Source organism: Falco naumanni, chromosome 1, assembly GCF_017639655.2.
Source record: "Falco naumanni isolate bFalNau1 chromosome 1, bFalNau1.pat, whole genome shotgun sequence".
Taxonomy (NCBI): domain Eukaryota; kingdom Metazoa; phylum Chordata; class Aves; order Falconiformes; family Falconidae; genus Falco; species Falco naumanni.
Window position 1 is genome coordinate 111,810,789 of NC_054054.1, and position 14,720 is coordinate 111,825,508.

A 14,720-nucleotide genomic window follows, 5' to 3' on the forward strand; every position below is an offset into this window, starting at 1 on the left:
ACAGCCTGTCATGGTATAGTTGTTACAAAAAGGAAGTGTGTCATCTCTGTGGTTTTAGTCCTCCACTTAGAGTAAACGACGTGTAATTTCAGTTACAGATTTGCTTAAAAAATACCAGCACTGTCTGAATCTGCTTGCTCTACGTTAATGGTCGTTTGCATCCTAAGAGCAAATACATACACAAAGAAATTTTATTGTTAAAGGACTAAATATCTGAAACGCCAATTTTCTTTTGACCTCATCTTGACAAGGTAAGTACACATTTTCCTTCTCCAATTTTAAAGCTCTGCTTCAAAGTTTCTTTGTGTAGAAAGTTATATGCAGAAAGTATTTTTAAAGAAGTTCAAGTAACTAAAAAATAGTAACAATCTGTACAAGTATTATCTCCAGCTGAAACCCACATAACTGTATTTAGTAACGTTAAAGGTTATTCACCACTGGACTCCAAAGAACTAACAGTGGCAGTCATTGCTTAGCTCTGTTCTCCCAGGTACTGCAGCTCTCACTGGCTACTGACAGAAGACCCTGTCACTACCCAGGCACAAAGGGTTGAACTAAAAAGAAATAAACAGTTCCTTTCCTCTCATGATTTTAAGCAAAGCCTTTACAACATCAGTTTGTTTATTTTTAAGAAAAGCACAGCTGGTTTGGAACGCTCCAATTGACACCGGATTTATTGTACTTTTGGAGGGAGCAGGCAGAAGGAGACTTGCAACTCCCAGACAGTGACATTAAACGTTGGAGTCTATCTGATCGGCAGATGTATCAGTTCTGCATGTCATGCAGAAACTTTATGAGGAATGTTGTTTTGGTGTTTGGTGGTTTTTTTTATTAAAAAAAAAAAAAAAAAGAAAAAAGCTTTGCTGTTTTTGCTTTTTTTCCTTTTTAAAGTATGCTACAAGGCATCATCCAGGCAACCTCTACCATACAAAGATAAAAATTCTACTTGAGCTGTAGTCAATTACTAAGATGGTTTCTAGTTCAACCTTAAAAAGGATTCATCCCAGAAAGGATGCTTTTAATTTTATGTTATGGGTGAATGGTAAAGTAAAAGATACATATCTCTTCTGCTGCCCATTGTCATGTCAGGAAGGACCCCCTGCCCCAGCTCGCTGCCCAGTTACACCCCAGGCACACCAGTTCTTCCATTCTCCTGCAGGACTTAAGCAATTTGAAGTACTGCCACTGGGATTTTGCAAGGTAAGGCAAGTTCACCCCTCAGATTTTGGGGAGTGAGCATATTAAGTTCTTTGGCAGGCATGCTAACTTTTGAGTATGAAAAAAGTAAATGTTGTCTGCAATATTTCAAAATTACCTAATTTCACAAACATATAGATAAGCTTTGTTAACTTTAAAGTACTACCTTCAAGAATAAATGTATTTCTAAAAATAGCACTGTTACTTTTGGTCATTCCCTTTAGTATTTATATTTGAACCAAACATAGCCTGTAATTTTCAGAGGAAACATTTTTTTCTGTTAACAGAGACGGGTGAAAGAGACAGTGGTTGGATGCTAAGCCTTGAACTCGCAACGTGTCTCACACGTGCAAACTGGGTGAAGCAGCAGCAGTGAAGTGGGTCATTGCTCGTTTCATTTGTCACTATTATTTTGAGGTTATTATCTTAGTATCAGACTGACCTAAAGATCAGTTTCCTGCCCTCCAGACAAATTCAATAGATGCAAATTTGAGCGCTAAACAAATGTGAAACAGAACATTCTAATGGTAATATCATTTGCATAATTATCTCAGGCATTTTAAAGAAAATGTCCCAATCTATAGCACGTTTGTGAGAAAAATTTGAGACATACATCTGTGATAAACAGCCTTTTCTACAACAAAGCAGAAAAATTAGAGAAAAAAGATTTTTCTAGGCATTTATGAAATACCCCAGACAACCGTGCTAAGAAACACCAACAGTTAAAGTTAGTGCTGTCACTTACAGGAGCATTTTATACTGAAGTTTTTCATTTGGCCATCTTTACAAGCATAGCTACTTTCCCGACATTCAGGGGAATACAGGAAAGTAATAAGCAGTAATCTGTGAACTTCACATGGGTTTTCTCCTTTAAGTACGTAAAAGCAGAAGTGACGAACTTAAAAGCTGTAATGCAGCCAGCTTTAGAGAGGAGGAACTACCATAGAATCTGTCTCCACATCACTGAGTAGTTAGTAGGAAACACCTTCCTTTCTCTTTGCTTCATGTTCTTTTTAAATCTTCATGTATTTTCTGTAAACCTCAAACTGTCAGAAGTGCAAGGCAATTTACTCTTTCAGAATACCAAGTACTTGAACTCGTCCTACATCCACTAAAAATGAGGTCAAGTTACATATGCTTTTCCATCAGAAAGGCTGCTGCCTACTGCTCCCTGAGAAGTCCAATTCAAACCTCTAAGAATCAGCATTTGCTAAACTAATACCACAATTTGTGGTTTTGCAGGTGACAAAATAGGAAGATGAAGACAAAGAGACATAATAATCCACACTTCACCTTCCCTGTGGTGATAATCTTTTCTCTGTGTTTGCACGCAAGTGCAAACCATACCCATTATCCTTGGGCTATAAATGAAACCCAGAGTCCTGTCAGCCAAAACCTAAGTGGAAGCTATAACATCAAAAAAGCCAACACAAATTCTCCTCTGAGCCAGAATTTCAGCAGCAAAATGACTACCTCTGAAATGCAGACAAGCACCCTGCGATCCTTATCCTCCACAACAGCCCTAAATTCAGCATCTTCCCCTACCAGAAGCACAGCGGCAGTTCCTGCCACCGGAGGACCTGGGAATACCAGCAAACCCAAGAGTACAATGACAAAAGAAACATGTGACTACAATAAGTCTCTCATACTGATTTGCTTCATTATAATAGCAGTACTTGTGCTTATCTGCACCTTCTTATTTCTGTCAACAGTCGTAATAGCAAACAAAATGTCATATCTCAAAAAAACTCAGCAAGGGAAGCGTAGGCCCAGGAGCAATGGCGATATTCTGGCGACTAACAGCTTCTGGCCAACTGCAGCAGGGACGTGGCAAAGAATGCCGAAGGAGACAACTGGAACTGACTTGATAATGCAGGACCTAATATCAGGGAGAGATGCTGTGATCCAGAGGAAAACCAAAGATGAAACTACAGAGCAACTCACTAAAGAAATACATAATGAACAGGAAAAAAGACTATCGAAGTCACACAAACCCATCTTAACCAATTTTGTAGTTGAGATTTAATTCATACTCAGGTCAAAACTCATATTTTTACATCATTAATATAAGGCTAAAACTTAGCTTTCAAGTAACAACATGAATTTTGACACAGAAAAACTAAATTCAGACCTTAGGGGGTTTTCTTTTATGATAGTGGGAATGCTGTAGCAACTTGTAGATCAAGAAGGGAGTAAGATTGTGTTGAATAGCTTTCTGCATACAGTGTCAAGACTGGTTTTACTCCTTTGACCAGAAATCATGGTGACAGGAGCTGAATGGGATAAAATGAAATTACAGAAGTCTGCCCATACTGAAAGGTCGTTAGTGGGGGAGAACAAAAAACAAAAAGGAAAGGACTGTTAGTCTAATAAATATCATTCCATAAGGTGCTACACAGGTATAACGAAGTTGCTTTTTTAACAAAAACTTATTTCAGTATCAACTTTGATGCAATTGCTGAATCAGGAACTAGTAGTCCCTCTCTAAATGCTCTTTCAGGTTTTTCCATCTAGAACTTCTTAAGCCAGCTTAATTGCTTTTGAACGAGATTGAGATATGTATCGTATTTATTGTGTTTTTATTTCGCATATGAATATATGAAGTTTGTATTACATGTCAGAGTACGAAAACAATTTCAAATTTATTTCAAATAAACTAGCAACATCAGTTTTTAAATAACTTGACTTATGTGGTATTATTTTTCTAAGTCAAAATATTGCCAAAGATATATTACACACGGCATTTTGGAATATTATATTCCTGTAACATTTGCTGAAAGTCAAAGCTCCCTCTGATGACTAGCTGTGATTTCTTGCAGCACGGGAACACACTCCACTTTGTCTTAATATAACCAATTAGAACATGCCAAAAACTTCTTCAAAACTACCACAACTTTTAGTTTCTCGGAGACACCTGATTTTCTCATGTTTCTGGGGTGATGTCTGTGTCCGGTCTCACTACAGCAGAGCTTTCTTATTTTAAGGAAGCATGAGCTTTTCACAGGCTACTTCTCCAGTTAAAGAAAATCTGTTGCACTGTGGTTACGAGTGCTACACCTGCATAATGTCAAAGCTCTAAACACCCTCTGCATCTGTAATAAATGTTTTTGATGCAAGTGATGGTTGTATGAATTTGAAAGAATCAGGACATAAGACTGAATTCTCATTTGCATTCCATTTCATCACCCATACGCTTAGCTGAAAGGCAAGTAAAAAAGCAACAGAGAAGCAAGACAACAGCATCATGGAAGCCAAGAGAGCGCAAGATCTCAAAGAAATGCAACTGCCCATGTCAAAGGTAGTTTGTGCAGTACGGAAAACAAAGTTGGAAGGAGTGTGCAAGCTTACTCCAGAACTGGGAGTCATTAGAATATAAGATCACTGGAGATGGAAAATAAACCCCAACCAACAACAGGGCAAATTCCAATCAATCTGCCATAAACCACATATTTAGACCTTAGAGCTCAAAGGGAGGAGGTGCAACACAACACACAAGTGGAATGGGATTATGTCAGGCATTTGTAAAACATGAAGAGAAAGACCAAGAGAAGAATAAGGGCAAACTGTGACAGATCAGTGATGACAACCTAGTACTTAGCAGAGATGAACCGAGAACATCTCACACGGGTGACAGAGAGCTGAAGGGTAGGGTTGGGGGATGCTTCACTGCAGTTACCTTCTCCTTCCCAAAAATGACCACAAGCACGGGAGGCAACAGCAGAGGTTGTGCAAGTACTAAAAAAAGAATCTGAAATAGCAAACATGAGAATCTAACCTGGTGTAAACCTGCTCGCAGCTAGAAAGGTAACAGAACTAAAACAGGAGAATGAATCTGTAAGAGCTAGCCACTCTGCATACAGGGCACAGCAAATTGTTAGCAGGCAGGCAGCAGATTAAAGGGGTAAACCAGCAGTGTCATGAAAAAAGCAGGCAAAAAAGGAAAGAATCATGACCATACCAGTGAAGGAAGGAAAAACAGGAAGAAAAAAGAACTGTCAATGAGATGGGAACCGTGGCAAAAGATAGGTGGAGACGATGGGGGTTGAAGAGAATGGGGATGAGATGAAGGAATCCACGCAAGAAACCAAGTTACAGTGTGAGTATGAGACCAGCATTTGTGTTTGATGCAGGAGCAGGGAGAGTCTGAAAAAGAACTAGTGCAATCAGAAGAGAGGCACAAAAAGAAAAGCAGGAGGAGATGAAGAAGCTGCAGAAGGTCTGGCAGTGGCTACTTGGCACTGTCAGGATACGCTTGCAAAATGCTGTGACAACCTATTTTGATGTGGGTTTTGTTGTGTTGGGTTTTTTCTTTTGCCAGGCAGCCTTTCTAGGCAAAAATGCTCACGGAAACAAAAGGAAATAAGTCTGTGTTACACTAAATGGTATGGACAAAGGCAGACAGTGGGAAAACAGCTGCTCAGAGAGCACAGCCCTGAACAGCGGCAGCAGGTAAAAAAGCTGTCCAGACAGAAAATTAACATAGAGATTTGGGGGCTGGAGAAGGGTGAAATCTGTAGTTATCTGCCTATTATTTAATGCAACTACACAAATGAAGATGTGTAAGCAAGGCAGCATCCTGGGATCAGATAGCTCTTTATGACTCCCTGTAATGAACCGAAGGTTGCTTTTCCTGTAGTAATCATGACAGTGCACCAAACTCACAACTGAAATTAAACCAGTAAGATTCAAATCCCGTTCAAACTTGCATAATTTTTGACTCACAGAGAGATAACTGCAACTATTTTCAAAGATAGGCAAACAAGTATTTATGAATTTCTACATAATACACACATACCAGACAAAAGCCACAAACATGTAAATATCTGAGTTTTATAAAAACAGAGCTGAAAAGTTTGCTCATAAAGCATGCAAACTCTTGAGATAAGGCTCTTAGTAATCTCCTCACTCTTGACATTTCCTGCAGCAAGTATTGGTACACTTCCTCTTTAGCTGCAGAAACCTACTTCAACATGAAATGAGCCATTTTAAGCTGCTTCACTTCAGCACACAGTCCGTCTTCCTAAGGCTTCAAATGAAAAAGGCAATGCGTGCTTGATCGAAGATAAACGTGCAGGTAAGAATCAACTCCAAGATGGAAAGGCTTACTACTTGTATTGTTCGGTTTGAAATGGAACTGCACTATGTACAGCACTGCATACGTCCTAACTTCAGGGCATATGCAAAGTTCTTATTGAATGTCTGTATCTTAGAAGTATTAGGGTTTCAAACACATGTTGTTTGATCTTGTTACTATGAACAATCATGAACTCCACATGTATGTATTATTTGACTATATTTTGCAAAGAGGGAGGCAGAATAAAAATTAAATAGAATCATTTCTACCTATTATAAACCTTATAGTATTTAGATCATAATGTTGTCAAGAAGCACTCATTTACTACTCATATGTGTTTACATTGTTTCATCTGAAATTTAATTTTGCTTGTTTGTAAATCCACAAAGATTTATGCATATTAAAATGAGAACAACAAGAAATCTGTTCCACGCCAAAACCTTAACGCTATCTCTTCCATTACAAAAAGCGTTCCACATGCAGGATATTTATAAAAAGTGTAACATTAGAATGCCATTCCATTACAGCATCAGTATTTCGAAGCTTTTTAAAAAATTGTTATGCTCTACCTTTAACTGCTGAAGAGAGGCAAGAACAGGAAATACAAGTTTAAGAGAACTGTAAAGAGCCTTTTACTTAGGTCTTGGTTTACGTGCAACAAAACAAGACACTTTCCTTTACTCATGACTATTCTGTTTGTCAATACTTCTGTGAGTGTTTCATATTTTGCTCCAGGTCCGTAACCATTTCTGTGATTGATACATGTTGTTATTCTGAAACACTGTTAGAACCTCTCTGCTGGTGCCTTTTTCTGATAAGGTGAAAAAAGATAATAATAATAATAGAGACATTCTCTTTAAAAAAGTCACTTAATTAGTGTGATCAATGATGATGAAAATCTGCTTGTTATTTGTAAATTTAGCAACAAACCTGCTGATTATGCAAATGGAAACAGGCATGAAATTTTAAAAATTGGGTCTAATATTATTTTCACTACTACAGTATTAACATAAAATTGTCTGGTGTAAGTAAAGTGTAACAACACAACAAACACAGCTCTCAAGTTAATATGTTCTATTTCATTCCTGCTGCAGGAGAGGACATATTTAAAGAGGCTGGAGGAAAATGGCCAACAACCAAGTAATACTGGTTCTCGTCTATGGAGGAATCTGGAAATCACTTTCTACAGCAACATCTCAAAACACTTCCATGAATAAACAAAATGCATACACCAGTATCAGGAGTCCCCCAGAAGACAAAGCTCCTCTGTATCAACTGCAAGCAAATGGACCCAATTTACACAAATCTGGAAAAGCACTGACAGTTACAACATCACCTCAGTTCCCCAAAGCACATGCAGAATCTAGTGATGGAAGCTGGATAGCAGCACTGATAATTGGCATCATTTTGATTAGTATGATAATGGCTATTATTATCATTCTTCTGTGGAAATGCTGCAAGAGGCCAGTTGTAGTTGATTCAAATTGGGCAGGTCGGTCTCCATTTGCAGATGGAGACACACCAGATGTCTTTATGGACTCTGACCAGGGTACCAAACGTTCATCAGTTTTATTTATGTTGCCTTGGAAATTGAAACAAGACACAAACTTCCATGACCATCCCACTGCATCGGAGAAACCACCCCAACCCACTACCATCAATGAAAACCGCCAGTTGTCTCCACCGGCCGAAGACTGCTCTGCAGCCACCGTTTCAGTTTCCAACAAGGATGCATCTCCAGCGCCCACCTCAGAAGCAGCAAGCTGTGCACGCAACTCCTATCCTCCCGCAGCGGCCTTATCCGAATGCCCAGATCTGCCACCTCCGCCTGACTGGCTCAGGGAACCAACTGAGGGTCACAGTTCAGACCCCAGCAAGTACCAGGAATTTCACTCAGAAGCAGAGGAACAATTGCCACCCCCACCTGAGTTACTCACTCAAGAGATTCAGGAGCCACTGCCCCAGCTGCCACAGCCAGAACACCCTTTGTAGGCTGCCAAGACTGATTTCCAGCATACTTCACATATTTCTTAAATGAAGTATTCAAGTAACTGGAAAAAAAAAAAGGAGAAGCTGATGCAGACCAGAACTGTGAGACCACAGTGCAGGCACTTCCCCAGCATTTCTTCACTTGACTTCAGCTTTCACAAAAGGGAACAACCTGCTTCCGCCTGAAGCAAATAATTGCAAAATACAGTACGGATTGAGCCCACTAGTTTTCTGTAACTAGCGACTCCAGATTTTGGAGACCACAGAAAACAGTATCCACACCTTCGTGTGCCAGTATATACCTACACGTAACACATGGACATGGAGCTTTCAAGAAACAGTACAGCTGTAGATGTTCTCAGGGCTACTAAAAATTGTTTGTTCTACTAGGCTGTGTAAGTGAATGCAATGAATTCAAGTTAATTTTAATAAAGCTTCCTAATTCAAAGATGTTTTGGTCACTTAAAGCACAACTGAATATTTGCTTAGATACAAAGCTTTGAATTCTAAACCAAATCTAAATGCCTCAACATGCAGACTATCGTCATTTATACAAAAGCCCATTTTCTGCACAGGACTGGGCAACAACAGATTACAGGTATCAAACAAATCCTCCCAATAGCTGTCAGTTGTCCTTTACTAAGAGCAGTGAGACTTCCTTTAGATCAAATATTGCCAATAAGTTTACTGGTGTAAAATCTCCGCTCACTTTTGTCTGGTAAAGCAGAGAACAGTGCGAGTAAATGGTTAACAGAGTGGTCACTAAAAAGCTGAAATGGCTCCAAACACTTGAAGAACAAGTACAAAAAGGCTTTCTTTTACCTAGATACTTTGGATTTTTATGGATAGAACAGTTTGTAGAACACCCTTGCAAATGACTGACAGAATTAGTTGCCTGCATTCACTGATTTCTACCTCTGAAGCAGTAGTTTCAGAATGCACTCAGTAATATTAATATAAACTTAAAAACATTGACTTAAAAGGAATGTAGCATCCATTAATTTAAGGTGCCTAAGTGTTTTACATATTCCTTTCTGGGCCCAGAGTACAAGCAAAACTTTCTGTCCTGTCTAGAACCATGCACCTTGGTAAGCTAACTTCTTGGTGGGAAGTAGGAGGGTGGTCTCAGAGGTAAATTAACTTTTTTTTTTTTTTTTAAACCAGTACTGAAGGTTTGGATTTCTAGAAAGAAGCTGCTAGATGCTGAAGCTAGCTTTCCATGGCATCTCCGAAAAATGTCAAAGAGTTTGTAGTTTTGAGTTTGCCTGGGGAGGGAATATGTTTCTGGATGTTGCAGAGAGCATGTGTTTGCACAATAAACTTAAAATTATTTAAATTACCATTAAAAATTAAAGTCATACATTATGCAAATGCAATTCTAGGCTGCTGTGCATACAATGGACGCAGGAAGAGATTTTTACAATTTTTTCTTACTGTTTATATAAGCAATATGACTGTGTATGCCTGAAGAATAGCATTCCAATTACACAAAGATTGTTTTAAGGCTTGTTGCATACGCTACATTAAAATTGACAGTATTATAAACTATATCCACTCTTACCATATTGTTTTAAGAAATTCAGATAAAGATTTCCTACAGAAAACTGTAAAACCCTGCAAGCTGAGCTATATTACACCTGACAATATAGTGATAGCCTGATCTGAGGAGTAGAAAACTGAGCAATTCAAAAATATGAAAAGCTATTCTGGCAGTGTAGCTTAATAAAGCTTAAGATTGGAAGCCTAAATTAACATTAACCTGTACTACAGGATAAGTTAATTGAAGATAAAAAAGGAACACAACAGACTTTTTAAATAGGAACATTCAAATGGAATCATAGCTCAGGCTAAAACAGCCTACAGGAATTTCACTCAGTACTGTTTACGTAGACAATCTTAGATGTTTTGAGGCACTGACAGAGCATAAAATACAGAGATGAAGTTGTTAACTAACTCAAATTATAAAAACCAACAATTTTATTGAATATGCTCGCTTTGCAATAAATTTGAGTCAGCACCAACGACAGCTCTGCAGTCCTCCAATGTAGTGCAGATCAGGTGGTTGCAGAGCCCCAGCTAGCAGCAATACGATGCAGCTGAAGAGGCAAGCACAATCCACAGACAGCAACTGTAGCTACTCTCTAGAACAGGACGACCTCTAAGCTTAAATCTTTCACAGAAATGATGTGCTGATATTGCAGAAGAGATTAAGGTAAGTTTGTGTTTTTTGTTTTTAACCACAAAACCAGACTACAAATTTAGAGACAGAAATAAGAACAAAATTATTAGTTGATGACAGATGCTTGCACCAGAAATTTGCTGCAGTGTCAGAGATTTCTTACTAACATTAATTCAGCTTCCAAACATGTGTTACCAGCTCTGAGAATGTAATTAACACTGTAAGATGGAAAAATAATAATGTAGATGCTAGCATGAATGTGGAATTTAGGTTTCAAACTAAATTCCTATCAATTTAAGATGTTTTTTAACCAATTCTACTTAAGCAAATAGCATGCATGTATGGGGGGGACTGCTACATTACTGCAGAGATTTGTAAAGCAGATCCAGTTGACAGCCATTTTTTCATCCTGTATAAAAGAACACATTATTCCAAACATAATATAGGCTTGAAATCACTAAAAACAAGAAGCAGACATTGTATAACATTTGGAAGAGACTTGCATTTTCGGAAGAAAGCCCTCATTTGAGCTTGAGGGGGAAAGGGAGATGAAAAAACAAGTCTCATTCTGCCAGACAACATGACAGTCTATGAAGGGATGCTTTGTAAAGTCTCTCTTGAACAATTCTAAAAAGGACCATGCCACAAAGGGGTTTATTGATATTTTTACTTAATTTCTCCTGCAAACAGTCATTGCAAAGACAACCCTTACAGAGAAATAAAATATATTACATGGATTTAAAGGGTGTCGTTTTGGTGTATTTATTTTCAGGCAAAAATGGAATACCAGATATTGAATACATCTACCTGTCTGCTGGTCCTTCTGTTTTTCATACCCACTGTTCTGGGTATCTGTCCTCCTAACTGTACATGCTCAGGAAACGACAGGAATGTGGACTGTTCAGGCAGAAACTTAACTGTACTGCCACACGGACTTCAAGACAACATTACATATTTAAATCTGTCCTTTAACCAGTTTGTAGATCTTGATCACCAGTTAACGAAATTCACCAATCTGAGGACCCTTGATATTTCAAATAATTGGCTCAAGAATGTTCCTGCTCACCTGCCCAAGTCCTTATGGGAATTATACGCCATAAACAACAACATTAAAGTTCTTCAGAAACTTGATACAGCTTACCAGTGGAATCTTAAAGTGCTCGATGTTTCCAGGAATATGGTGGAAAGAGCTGTTCTGATCAATAACACACTGAGCAGTCTGAAGTTTCTCAACCTCAGCAGCAACAAGCTTTGGACAGTTCCAACCAATATGCCCTATAACATAGAGACGGTGGATCTATCCAATAATTTCTTGTCCCAGATACTTCCAGGAACACTGGTGAGACTACAACACCTTACAAGCCTCTACCTGCACAACAACAAGTTCACATACATTCCCGACAAAGCTTTTGACCAGCTGTTTCAGCTGCAAGTAGTAACACTATATAACAACCCATGGTCCTGCAGCGATAAACAAAACATCCCTTATTTGCTTAAATGGGTGCAGGGAACAGCTGCCAACGTTATAGGGGCTCCCTGTGCTAACCAGTCTGTGCTCTGGATGAGTGCCACCCCAGCTCCAGTGGCTCCCACAGCTATGGACTCCAGCCTCATGATTAAAGGAATGAAGGCAGCAGACAAGGCTTCTCCTCCAGTGGCAACTGAGCCAACCACAATGACAAAGATGCATAAACAATTTAAAGCTAAGGAAGTTACCACCTTGGCAACCTTAAGCCAAACCCTGCTGTTTACAAGCACGGACCGACCACTACTCCTCTACCCAGAAGATCTAACAACTCGGAAGGTCAGCTCTCAAGAAGCAGCAGCCACACACACAATCTACATCAAAGATTCAACCGAGCTGAACTCAAGCCTGACTCGTTCAACAGGACCAGCCACCACTCCTATGACTTTAAGTATCACCAGTGGAATGCCAACAAACTACTCCAAAATGCCTCAAAGCACAACTGCTACCTTAAGGAAAGAGGAGTCCACCACAAATACTCTGAATACTCACGTGCCCTCCGAAGCAAGTACCTGTGAGATGTATTTGTTTTATGTTGTAATGCTTAATGCAGTGGCAGTGTTTATTGGCTAAGGGCTTGTATCTCGTGAAAACTACTGAGTTTATTCCTGTGATACATAGCTGGAGTGACGACAGCCAGTTGAAATAATGAATAAAAGTACAAGAAATGCAAAGTTCTGACTCTGATCTAAAGAAAATAACAGTTCTTTAATTAAAGAAGTGCACACTAATGTCTTGATACTAAGCTGCTACTTATTTTAATATGTCTTAATTGAGTAAAACTAACCTATGATTTTGTTTTTAAAAATGTGCTTATTTTGTATTTAAATTTTTAATTTTACTTGCACAGAATAAAACATCAGGATTTTAAGTACTGATTTTATGTATGATTTTGTCATTAAATAACTGGAAAAAATAGAAGGCCTGTATCATATCTGCATTGTCTTGCTTGACTTGCCAGTGAGCAATTCTTGTAATATAGCAGCACAGATTCTTTGTAAGTTACGACGACATGCAAAAGGAAGGGGAAAAATAAAGGCACTAAACCTAGCTGTTTCACTAATCAGAAGTTATTCCTGAGAAAAATCGCTAGCATGTGTATCTATGTTTGCTTCATATGTATTAGGATATTTTAAATATGAAGAACAACAGCTTTGAATTTAGGAATACTATGACAATGCCATGATGTCTACTAAGAGGGTGTAAACTGAGAAGGCAACATGGTCTAACTTCAGCATGGGAAAAGGGGTAGGGGCTGATATCTCTTTTTGCTCTGTCTTGACTTAAGAGACTGCAGGCAAGTTCTTTCTCACTATCCATATAAAAAAAAAAAAGAAATATGATCAAATTAGAGGAAAACACAAGATGTTCAATGCCATGGCACTCTCCAACACGAAGTTATCTACATAAATTAATGAAATGGAACTCCTTAATTTTATTTCAAGTGACATCCAAAATTCCAAAATGTTAATATATTATGCTTAAGAGAATATTTCTAATCAGCCAGAATATATCAAACTACTACATTCTGACCAGTAAAATGAAGTGTCAGCCAATTTCTAATACAAGTTATGTAACAAATCAATTAAACAATTAGTTATCAAGCTGTCATTGAAACAATCCTTGAATCTTGTTATTTAAAAAAACCACACTCAGTCCATGGCATTGAACACACCCAAATCCTTGCTTTATAAGGGTGAGCATGAATGCTATTCTCCTTGACATCTGCACCATCAGTGAGTAGAAATAGTTGCACGCATGGTTCTGTCCACTCTAGGAAAATAATTTAAATTATATGGCAAAGGTACTTGATATACTACAGATGAAGTTTTGCAAACAGCATGAAATGAAAACTGAAGAACAAGTTAACTGAAAAAAAGTATTATTCACTTAGTATTACAAATCTTTACACAAAGTTTTCCATTCATTTCAGGCCATTTAATTTCCAGTTATTGTAGCATGAAGGTGCTGCAAAACCCAGAAAACCTCACTACTGAGACTGGAGTCCTCTACCTATTTCTCCTAGGTGTCAATGAGGGCTGTAGACCATTTACAACCACTGGTATCAGAGAAGTCACAACTTTCCAATTGTGAACAGTATTTCTATAACCAGAAATGTGTTTTAATTTCTAACAGTAAATGTTACACAATGAATTTGTACAGTTATTTCATTGGCATTTAAGTAAAAATAAAGTTACGTTTGTATTGAACTGAATTAGTGACAGTGCTTCTTTTCAAATAAGCATAGTAGTATCACTGAATAGATTATTATTATACAAACCCATTTCAAGCAGACATTTGGCTCAATCTTCATGTCTTATGGGGAAAAATTATTGTTAAATCAAATTATATTTTTTTGACACTGATGTATTCCTAATATCATTTATCAATAATCTGATGAGACAATAGTAACATAGGGTCTACCTTTCCCCTTCCTACCCTTTAGAACTTGCAAACACCTAAGGAGTAACTCTGTATGCTAGAAAAAGGTGGTTCTTCCTCCCTCTCAAAAAAAGACTCCCCATGTTTAATAGGACAGAAAACTTTTAAAAAAACCCAACCTCAAAGGCAAACATTTCATACACATTTCAAGCAGACAAGAACTAGTTATCCAAGTCAAAGTTTAGACTACCTAGATCATAAGCAGTATGTACCTGGTACCTTCAGTGGCCAGCAGAAATGCCTCATTATTTAAAGCAGCTTAGCTTGCAAGGCAGGACATAGATCACAAAATGAGATGGTATGACTAAACTGCC

The 14,720-nt window shown here is 38.2% G+C and overlaps 3 protein-coding genes across 12 annotated transcripts in view; 2 read left to right on the forward strand and 1 right to left on the reverse strand.

The window, feature by feature from the left end:
- Nucleotides 1–14,720, reverse strand: part of NF1 (neurofibromin 1) — a 103,102-nt gene that overhangs the window by 30,197 nt on the left and 58,185 nt on the right. The window lies entirely within an intron of this gene.
- Nucleotides 84–8,325, forward strand: EVI2A (ecotropic viral integration site 2A). 4 transcript variants are annotated; one of them, XM_040578462.1, is made up of 4 exons: nt 84–251; nt 1,090–1,200; nt 1,485–1,574; nt 2,440–6,266. In XM_040578462.1, the coding sequence occupies exon 4, from the start codon at nt 2,456–2,458 to the stop codon at nt 3,221–3,223; it is 768 nt and encodes a 255-aa protein (XP_040434396.1). In that variant the 5' UTR covers nt 84–251; nt 1,090–1,200; nt 1,485–1,574; nt 2,440–2,455; the 3' UTR covers nt 3,224–6,266. The 4 variants fall into 4 exon arrangements, with proteins under 4 accessions (XP_040434396.1, XP_040434386.1, XP_040434392.1 ...); XM_040578452.1 differs by lacking the exons at nt 1,485–1,574; nt 2,440–6,266 and adding an exon at nt 7,366–8,325; XM_040578458.1 differs by lacking the exon at nt 1,485–1,574.
- On the forward strand, nt 8,423–14,174 carry OMG (oligodendrocyte myelin glycoprotein). The gene is made up of 2 exons (XM_040578438.1): nt 8,423–10,472; nt 11,212–14,174. The coding sequence occupies exon 2, from the start codon at nt 11,218–11,220 to the stop codon at nt 12,535–12,537; it is 1,320 nt and encodes a 439-aa protein (XP_040434372.1). The 5' UTR covers nt 8,423–10,472; nt 11,212–11,217; the 3' UTR covers nt 12,538–14,174.

Bases quoted from the DNA above. Each gene is read 5' to 3' on its own strand.
- OMG (XM_040578438.1), top strand. From the start codon at position 11,218: ATGGAATACCAGATATTGAATACATCTACCTGTCTGCTGGTCCTTCTG.
- EVI2A (XM_040578452.1), top strand. From the start codon at position 7,397: ATGGCCAACAACCAAGTAATACTGGTTCTCGTCTATGGAGGAATCTGG.